This window comes from Megalops cyprinoides, chromosome 9, assembly GCF_013368585.1.
Source record: "Megalops cyprinoides isolate fMegCyp1 chromosome 9, fMegCyp1.pri, whole genome shotgun sequence".
NCBI lineage: Eukaryota > Metazoa > Chordata > Actinopteri > Elopiformes > Megalopidae > Megalops > Megalops cyprinoides.
Window position 1 is genome coordinate 16761274 of NC_050591.1, and position 10584 is coordinate 16771857.

The 10584-nt window shown below is 39.7% G+C and overlaps 2 protein-coding genes across 2 annotated transcripts; both read right to left on the reverse strand.

Annotated features, from left to right (window-relative positions):
• Positions 1-1668: 1668 nt before the first annotated feature.
• gpr55a (G protein-coupled receptor 55a) lies at positions 1669-4580 on the reverse strand. Its single transcript, XM_036536000.1, has 2 exons — positions 4515-4580; positions 1669-2666 (listed from the first exon to the last, which is right to left on the reverse strand). The coding sequence occupies exon 2, from the start codon at positions 2663-2665 to the stop codon at positions 1706-1708; it is 960 nt and encodes a 319-aa protein (XP_036391893.1). The 5' UTR covers position 2666; positions 4515-4580; the 3' UTR covers positions 1669-1705.
• A 3423-nt stretch (positions 4581-8003) lies between these two features.
• Positions 8004-10338, reverse strand: LOC118783635 (G-protein coupled receptor 55-like). The gene is made up of 2 exons (XM_036537588.1): positions 10280-10338; positions 8004-8946 (listed from the first exon to the last, which is right to left on the reverse strand). Exon 2 carries the CDS (start codon positions 8937-8939, stop codon positions 8004-8006), a length of 936 nt encoding a protein of 311 aa, XP_036393481.1. The 5' UTR covers positions 8940-8946; positions 10280-10338.
• Positions 10339-10584: the final 246 nt, after the last annotated feature.

Genomic DNA, 10584 nt, shown 5'->3' on the forward strand with positions numbered 1-10584 from the left:
ACAGATTACAATAAGAAATCAGTTTGAGTAGTTTAAATGAAAATAACCCTTTCAGTGATTCATTGCAATATCATTCATTGCAATCATTTAAATGTCTCTGTCTATTAAAGTACTTTGTTGCTATTGCTATAGCTAGGTATGAGTTAACAGGGTTCTGTATTAAACATTTGAAATAGCCACATTAAAAATAGGGACCATTACCAGAATAGGTGTATTTGTGGAAAATTTGTTAATTGGGAGATGCTTCTATGTTGTATGTCATTCTGACTTCATTACATCTGAATCTGAATATAGATTATAAATGTAGTATATATAGTATATATACATATCTAATGGAGTTTATTTTAGAACTCGAATTTGTCAACGGTTTTCCTTGCATGATAATAAAAGGTAATGTAGAGCCATTTCTGTCGCCTTGTACAGTCTATTTCACCAAGCTGGTCACATAGAGTTACTGTTTATATATTTGCCTTCACAGATGTCCCACATTCTTTATTTAACAATACCCTTATCCAGGGCAACCTACATGACCTACTTTCTAAAAGTCAATTTATACAGCTGAATATTTAAAGAAGCAATTCAGGTTAAGCACCTTGCTCTAGGGTAAAACAGAAGTACCCCATCTGGGAATGAAAATATGCAAACTCATCAAGCCCACGTCCTCAACTACTACACCACACCATCACCACATCTATGATTATTAACAGTGCGTATACTCCCCTCACAGCTGGTATGCAACAGCATGTTCCAATTGGAGATTTAAACCCATGGTTCCTGGGTTCAGTACTTACACCGGTTAACACTGCAACTAAACTGGTCTTTCCATATCTGTGGGACAGCAATATGACCACACAATACAGAGGGAAAAATCTTTCACATTTTTAATTTAATAATGATACTTAAAACAGAGAATTTTAAGGGTAGGCAATTCAACACAGGTGAAGGGTCTCCTTCACAATGATCTTGGGATAGATAGGCATGCATGAATCTCCTTTTCAGTTTTCCAGAGGGAATCTAGAGAGGAATAGCATTTTAAGGAGACAGCTGATGCTGCTGTGATATGCCCTTGCGTGATAAATGTTTATCAGTGTAAGCATCTTTTTAATTCTTAATCTTATTTCATCTCTTGACCATCACCAGTAGAAAATGTGAGAATCAATTCACTTATCCTCTGATCTGTCTTCAGTTTGGCTATCTGTTGCCTTTATCAAACACCTCTTTCAAAATGGTGCAACCAAGAGCTCTGAATATGCACAATGTATCAAGAGGTTGAGGAAGAGGTTTTTTATTTACCAAAGCAAAATGAGTTAGACTAAGAGACTAACCAATGTAATATGTAATGATTTAAAAGGCTATAGGGCACTTAAGAAATGAAATATTTGTCACAAACAAAATGAAAATGTCTTTGAAAGGAATCCCACATAAATTTAATAATATGAATCTGTAGTTTCTGTACACCACCACTGTCTCTCAAAGACAAAACCTTATCAAATACTTCACACTGCATTTGGAATATTATCCCACAGCCCATACTCTGTCATGAAATATGTATTTGCATTCTTCCTGGAAGGTGCCTTGGCTGAGGATATTCAGGGCAACATATGAAATATATTGGTTCTTCTTAAGCATTTCACAGTTAACTCTCTGTGGTGGTGTCTGTTTCTCCCTCACCAGCAGGACCACAGAGAAAGAAAAAATAGTGCATTCATTTGCCTGCCGCTGTTTTGCCCATGTTGAGTTCCTGTTTTTCTCTTTTCGTACCTCTTATGCTTTCATGTATTTGCTGTCTGACTGAAAGCTGTTTTCGTTCCTGTTTAGCTGCCAACCAGTTCTCCTTCAGTATGAAGTAGTAGCCAATGCCATCAAACAGGCAGTTAACACTACTCACGCAAGCACTGATGTGGACAAACTGCCTCAGGGGACTGATATCCTTTGGTTCCACCATGCTGTTCTTCGCCCAGAAATAAATGAGTGCAGCAATGTGGTACGGTATGAAGCACACCAGGAATACGATAAGGTTGCTGATGACTATCTTCACCGATTGGTTGTTCCTCAGCTTTTCGTCATGTGGGTTTTGTTTTCTCAAGCCTCTCAGAATCAGCAAGACGTTGATGGAGCAGAAAATTATGATGGTCGTACTGACAGAGAATGTGATCTCCATGGACACAACAATTCCCACTTTATTCCAGGTCGTGTTTGAAAAATTCTGGAAACACCACTCACCGTGGTCATGCAAAGTATACACTGTATGGTTCGTTGCAAAAATTAAAATCCATATTGCAAGGCAAATGACTGTAGACTTCCGAGGAGAGCGAAGTTTTTTGCCTTTAAATGGAAACCTCAGGGCAATATAACGATCCACTGAAATGCACACTATAAATAAAATACTCCCATACATGTTTACATATACCAGGCTCTCCAAAAATGAACAAAAATTCCTTCCCAGCCCCCATCGTCTGTTATAAGCATAAATTTTGAAAGGGAGGGAAAATATGAGAAGAATGTCACTTAAGACAAGGTTGGTCAGAAAAACAGTTGACTCTGTGTAGCGTCGTATCCGGAAAAACAACATCCACAGAGCTGCCAGGTTCAGTGGGAGACCCACAGCAGTTGTGGGTATGTAGATGATCCGTTGAACCCAGCAGACAGCATCACACAGATCCATTCTGCAGCAAATAGAGATTGGAACAGAAAGGGTGAGACAGTACAGTGTACTGGGATAGCTGGTATGTCACCTGACAAATTATGGGTTGTGTATGACTCATGCCTTTCCTACGTCAAGAGTTATACTCTTTTGGGGGTTTTCCTCAGGAACAGCTACAGTAACACTGATTCTTGTATACTGTAGTTAACATGATAGGATAACATGATTTATGTGCTGAACATATGAACTGTATTAACTGTAAACCAGCATTGCAGCAGAGTTTTTCAACAGGAAAATGGAATTTTGCATTCAGCTCCATTCAGGGCTCTAGCTTCTATTCTATGCAGCTCCTCAAATGGATTGAAATATATATGTACACATATAATATATTGTACATTAAGGTACCTATTACATTGGGCATTCTCTATTAAATGGAAGATGTTTTAGGGTACTTTGGGGACATCACAACTGCTCCCCACCTTATGAGGACAAGGTCTAAAGCCTAAAATGTCTTTCCAGACATGGAGGTGTAATTCTTGTCAGGGCTAAACCCGTTAAAAAAGCTGTGTGGAAATAGGTACATTAAATAGCCACAAGCCACAAGCCACACTTGCAGGTACAGGAACAATTTCAAGATAAACGAGAGGATCTAAGCACTATCTTATTGGGCTATGTTGTAAACCCAAGCTTAGTTTCACAGGTGAAATCCTAGGGAACCTATATTAATAATAGACATATGTTTAATTATGTTTAATGTTTAATTAAGTCACAAATACTTTTACTTAAGTCAAAATATGCCATATACTAAATATGTAACAATCACTGGTCTTTTTTTTGTATTATATGATTATGTTATAGCAACCCTGTGGGGTATAGGATGATATTATGCTGTGTAACATGTTTTTGGTTCTGGAATCATTGCTGAGAAGCTCATCTCACAGCGATGTCACCATTGTTTTCGTGTGGTACCATACGAGTTGTTTGTGAGGTTAAATTCACAGTGTATACAAAAAGTGATGCATAGGAAAATGGCTGTTATTAACATATTTGTAGAAATAATAATATTTATATATTTTTTTACATTTACAGTTATTACTACTATGCTGCATATTTATATCAGGGGTCAATTCGATTTCAATTCAGTACATTCAGGGAATGAATTGATATACAATTCATGAATTGAATTTGGTCAGCATTTTCTACAATGTTTTTTCAATGAATGAATTTAACTTGATCTTGAACATTTCCTGAACTGCCTGAGGTGGAGTTGAAATTGATTTTAAGAATCCCACATCTCAGAACTATTGGATAGCTTTTAGTTACTAGAGTAAAAAAAAAAATCATAGTTTTCATGTGAAAGCACGCTAACGGGGCACAAAAACATGTGGATGTAAAAGTAAAAGTGACAGAGTTCTGAAGGTCATCTCTGATGGCTCCGCATGATAACGCGTACCACAACATTGTGTTTTTACACCTGATTTACAGAGCAACAACCTATCAGCTGTAAAACCAAATCAAGCCAGCTTTGTGATTACTATCAATTGTGTTTACTGTCTTTATAAGTTATTTTCATTCACAGACATGTGCTCTCTTTGACACCTGCTTAACAGGAAGCTGTCTAGACTGAAATACATCTGAAAAAAGTGACACAGTTTTGAAACAATTCCCCATAAGATATTAATGCTCAACAGCTGGCACACTATTTTGCAACATTTCCTACTGTGGCTGAGTTTACAATGAGTACAGAATCAATAATCTGACAATATTAAATTATTTTCTGCTACATATCTCACCACAGCGTGGGCTAAGACAGAAGACCAAATTAAGCCAATAGGAGAAGCAAAAAGGAAGGAAAAAGATGTACACTTACTCTGTCAGTGTCTAGTGGATCTGAAGGATCATCACTGTGGCATTGAGTCAGATTCAAAAGCAGAGGAAAGTCATTGTGAGAGACAGGATATGTGGGTGTGCAACCCCATAATTGTGTCAGTACACAACGAAGTCACAGGTGCTGCTGCCGTACAGCCTTGTGCTTCCTGCTGTCAGTGTTTCACTTACACTGCATTGCACCTGTGATCATGTGTCATATCATTGTTCTTTACAGCACCATGCAAATCCGCAAATAATGAGGGAATTCATCTGTTAGAATGAACACGCAGAGACACATCAGTTTTTGCACGCTACATCTGACAGTTCGAAGTTCATTCTCATAATGCTGCGACAGCGTAGGCCAAGACTTCACCAGTCCGACTTCCTACAGCTTTGCAGACAAGACTGGTCGTGCTGCATTGACGGCACATGGCGAGGGGACTTCCTCCTCAGTGCAGTCCCTTTGTGTATGAGTCTGTGATAACTGTAAAAATACGACGCGCGGCACATGCTTGCATGATTTAACCACAAAGAAGGTTTGACAGAAACGGAAGTCAAGTGAGATGCTGTCATGTTTTTATTGACTCTTTTAAACTGCTATTCTGAAAGTTAAGGCAATTAAGCTCCATGGTCTCAGGTTCTGTATTAAAATAACATTGTTTGTTTTAAACGTGGAAGACTTTTAACACTTAAAGCAGAAGTTTAAGTTTAAGAGTAGTTTTACATCCTGATCTTTATATTAAATTTCTAATAAAATCCATCTAGCATTTTTTTTAGAAAAAAAACATTGAAAAGAAACATTGTGGAACTCTTCCTAGCTCTCAAAGATCGAGAAAAACTAAGTTTCTCAGTAGCTCAGACTGCAAGGATGTTAGAGGTTAACTGAAACAAACAAAAAAGAAAAGATCAAATTGGACCACCTATCGTAGCTTCTTTGTACAAACTCGTGCTGGTTATCCACAACTGAAGTGTTTGCTCTGTTATATCCAAATAAGGTTTTGCCTGTTTGGTCCATAAATGAAAAAATTACTTATGTTGTGTAAGAGCCAGAAAGAGTCTGATATTTCTTTTGAGACCAAAACATATCTCCTGTTCAAATCCCTCCTCCCCATAGTGTTATCCATAGCTATATTAAACAGCTGAAATTAAGCTGTTGCCAAGATTCTCATATGTCATCTAGTTGTGGGTTGAAATGTGGTGTTGCTCTGTCACCACCCTGTACTGTCGATCACTTACCACATGGGGGCTGCAGTCTCCCTTTCTTCCAGTCCTACTCTCTCATATCTCCCGCTTTAGGATGCTGTTGAGATCCCACATCCACTTCAACAAGCAACTTTACTAAAGACACGGTAACCCCTGATCAGCACAGAGACCCTATCCTACACTGGACATGTTCTGTCTGCCAACTCTTATCTAATCGTCTGTGGTGGACCAACTGACAGACATGTGGACGGAAAAATAATTATGCCATTGCCAGACCAAACATATGATACCATACTTGATGTAACTGCAGCATTTTGTCTTACCTCTTTTTCACAGACCAGCATGGTATGAATTTATCTCATTGTTTAAAAACTGTCAATCAAAGTGAGTTTCTCCCGGTTGTGAATATTGCATGCAATTGGCTTAGACTATCCATGTGATCAGTCCGGGCCAATGGGCAGCGGCACGAGTTTTCAAACAAAGGTGTGCATTGATTGCTGATAAAAAAGGAACCACCCAAGGCACGAGTGAGGTGTTTTTCCTTTTCATATGTAACAGGAAGTTGGCGTGTCCTGCATGCGGGCAAAACAGTTGCATTTTAAGGAGTTCTGGCACACAATTGCTCTATAATTTTATGAGGACAGCATGCTGATACATGCATTTGTGTCATAGGCCAAAAGATAATGCAATGTGTGTAACGTGATCACACTATTTAATCATCACATTTGACATTTTTCCCTGCAGACAGAAATCTAAATTGCAGATGCAGCTGTTACAGAATCTTCCACAAGGGGACAGTGTTACACTAAAAGCAGTGGAGGGTTGTGAGGTTCAAAGAAGGTAGACTTAAAATGCACTGCTAATTGTACTAAAATTGTTTTTTTTAATTCTTTTTTCTTTTTACTTGTTTGTGGCATGTGGTAGAATACCCTGTAATCTTTGTGATCTTCACATGAAAATTAAGGTCTCCAATACCTATTTTACTGGAAAAATGATTTCTTGTGACCCAGTCTCTCTCTCTCTCTCTCTCTCTCTGTCGCTCTCTCTCTCCTCCGTTTGCCCCATTTGTAATGATTTTTTTCATTGCTTTGAAACAAGTAGGCCAGCAGCACATACGCCCTCAGCATTGATGCTGATTAACATTGGCAATCCATGGCAGAGATTGGTGTGTGATTGGAGACCTTGACAAGCGAAATCACAGGTGCCATAATCACAGCAATATCTGCAACATGTTGGCATATGAAAAGTGTAAACATTTCTGAAATGTGTTTTTGTGCATGAACATGTGAATGTGTATGAGTATGTGTAAGTATGCGTTACAGGAAATGAAGTGAAACCATTTGTTGAACAGAGTGATTCATGGTGGCCTCTAACAGGAAGACAGCTTCTAATGTGTTCTGCTTTACTTTGGAAAACTGTTGTTTGGGCAAAACTCTGAGTGCGCATAGTACTCTTCTGTAGTATATCCAGCACACAGTACTGTCATTTGCATTTTATTCAACTATATAACAAATAAATATTATACAATAGTGAGACGGACATTTACAGTGTGCATTTATAGATGTGGTAATGTACAGTATTGATGCAATTATGTTTGGTCATGTGTCTCCCTAAAAATTATTTTAATTAACCTTTCATAAACCTGCTTTCACCATATTTTTCATGGAAAGCGCACAGGTCATTGAGATTTAATCTGTTTTTTGAACAGCTTTAAGAAATAATGTGTCATCTAACCAAGGAAAACTGTTTTAGCCCTTTAAAAAAGTCTTAGATCTCCACAATCTTTTCTCCACAATCTCTGATAGCAGAGTTTAATTATAATTAATAATTATTAGTCATTTCTTGCCACTTATGAAATGGAAATGATTCATGAAGGCTGAAACTGGTGAGGGGTTATCACTGTCCACAGAAGCACATACCAAGTGAGTTGAAAACAGAGCAGAGGCAGTTTCCTCTCTATCCCTTCATTACTATTATAATTAAAATGTATTATCATTGCAGAGACATTTATCCTAGAAAAATTACATAACTTATGTACAATTATGCATTGTGCATTGACACAGCTCCAGTTTAACTGCGTTGAATATTTGCAATAGTTCCCCACCAAGTATTCAAACCTGGCTTAAATTCAGCAAATTCGGCTTAAGCTTTATTACATCGTCATCTTCTTTACATTGTTCATGTGCAGTGCTCAATAGCCCTTGCTGAATGAGTCACATTTTTGTGTTTCCAGGCCACAGCCACTGATGCCCACGCTGACTCACTGGAGAATGTGACGCGGAGGGGCTCACGGGGCCTGGCACACTTCAGACGTGCTGTTCGTCCTGCGGTGGCTGAGGGACTGTCTTATTGTGCCCCTGACGCTGCGCACTTCCCTGGTGATGAAGTAGTAGCAGAAGGCGTCCAGGCAGCAGGTCACGTTGGCCAGGCTCATGGCCACTTGTACGAAGAGGCTGATGTTAGTCTGAGTGCCGCAGTCGGTGATGGTGCCGCAGCGCACCAAGAACTGCAGGAAGATGCCCACATGGCTGGGTGTGAAGGGCACCAGAAAGATGCACAGGTTGCTGTAGATGATCCGGATGCAGGCCTGGCTCGTGGCTCTGTCCTGCTGCGAGGCCTGCAGCGCGCGGATGATCTTGACGGAGCAGACCACCAGCACTAGCGCAGGCACTAGGAAGCCGAGCACCTCCAGGCAGACAATGAGCGCGGGGTTCCAGCCCGCGTCCGAGAAGCCGTGGAAGCAGCGGAACTCGGCCGTATTCTCGGTGTGGAAGCGGTAGACGGGAGCAGTGGCCCCGACCACCAGCACCCAGATCAGCACGCACATGATCCGGGCGACCCGCGGGGAGCGCAGCTGCTTGGCCCGGAACGGGTGTTTGATGGCGACGTAACGGTCCACTGCGATGCACATGATGGTGTAGATGCTCCCGTACATACTCACAAAGTACAGGCTCTCCAGAAAGGAGCAGAAGGGCCTTTTGTCCCCGTTCCAGTGGTACTTAGTGGCATGCATCTTGAAGGGCATGGGGAAAAGGAGCAGCAGGTCCATCAGCGCCAGGTTGGTCATGTAGATAGTGGACTCAGTCCACTTCCTCAGCACGAAACATAACACCAACAGGGCCATGGTGTTCAGGATGAGCCCGAACACAAAAATGGGGATATAGATGACCAGCTGCAGGGATGTCATGAGTCTGTCCACATCCTCAAAAGAACAGTTGTTCATGATGGCCCTGGAAAAGAGCAGGCATGACGACATTATCGGTATGTGGGCCCGCCTGAACTGAATTAGGTTGCTGTGACATAATTTCAGTAAATCAGATCACTGCATATAGTGAGTCATGAAACATGATGAATCACTATGTTCCATAAAAAAAAAAAAAACTTTTCAATTATTTGGAATTCTTTTCACTTGGGGCAGGTCAAATTAGTGCGATATCTTCAGTAATGCCTTTGGTTTGGACTTTTCTCAAACATATCTTCTTGTATATGTGTGTATCTGCGGTGCTCATGGTGTTACGTAGCATTCACTATCTGACTAAATGAAAAACCTAAAGCAGGTTGGACCAGAATCACCAGATGCACGCAAACACATTGAAAGTGAAAAATCTTTTGATTGATTGTGTTGGGAAATCCCTTTCCTGGAGAAGATGAAAGTAAGAAGCAAGATCCTTTTGAAACATATAATTGTTAGTTACAGACAGAGTGGCAAATACTGGCAGGAATTTAAACACAACACAGCAGTAAGAATCATATCTACGACCATTAGCAGTTGATTCACTCATCAGAGGTAAGTGTGCGTATGGTTTGTAATTAAGATAAAAAAAGAACTAAACACCTACTCATCCCTCTTACTAAAGTGGAAATACTATTCCAAAGGCAAAATGCTGACAGAATATTAATTTCTTAGAATAAAAATCTTTGTTTTAATTTTGGTGGATTGATTTCATCTGGCCAATATTATTATAGATTATAATTCTTGAACCAAACTGGTGAAGACTTTGTCTTGTCTTCTGCAATTGGTGGATGTGTCAGATTTCAGATGGTACCATTGGCAGCTGTGTTCATAGTTTACTATGTGTTTTTCACACCTGCATTGCATTGCGCTGGTGTTTCCAAGCCTTGCTAAAGAATGACTTTCAATTCTCAGTGGAATAAACAGCAAGCCCACAGCAATAAATCTATGTGTTTGACCTGTGAAGTCTGCTCTAGAATTGCCAAGACTCTGGCAACATTTATGAAACCCACTTAACTATTGATTCTCTCACTTAAAGACTTAAGTACAGTTCAGGACTGAGCGAAAAATGGAAATGACTTCTTAAAAAAGATTAGGTCTCATTTTTTTGAATATGTGCAATACACAGAAAGTGATTAACAATTTTTTGTTATGCAGTACGTGCTTCACTCACTTCTGTGAGCCTGTTTTCACACCTAAAATATTTTACACGGTGCTAATCACAGCAATCACAGCGGCTTTTACTTTTCAAGGACCAGAAAGATCAGAAAGATACACAGCTGTGCTGTCTTAGCTAATGTCATTGGACATAGTTTCAAAAATGTCCTTACCTGATTTGTGACACAGAAGAATGCTAGTCTCTGAAAAGCACTGCAACCTAGCAGACAGCTTTCAGACTTCTGAATTTGTCTTTCAACAGCAGATTTCACATTATCATAACCACTTCCTTTTCAAAGAGAAACCGTCCATGCTGCCAGCAGGTTGCCTTAAAAGGGCCTTTTTGGTACTTATGTATATGTACATATAATATAAAAATATGTACATTGTATATCACACATGTATATAAATGTACCTTGTACACATACATACACACTCACACTTTTCCATGCACACTGCTCTACTCTGGTGCAAAAGT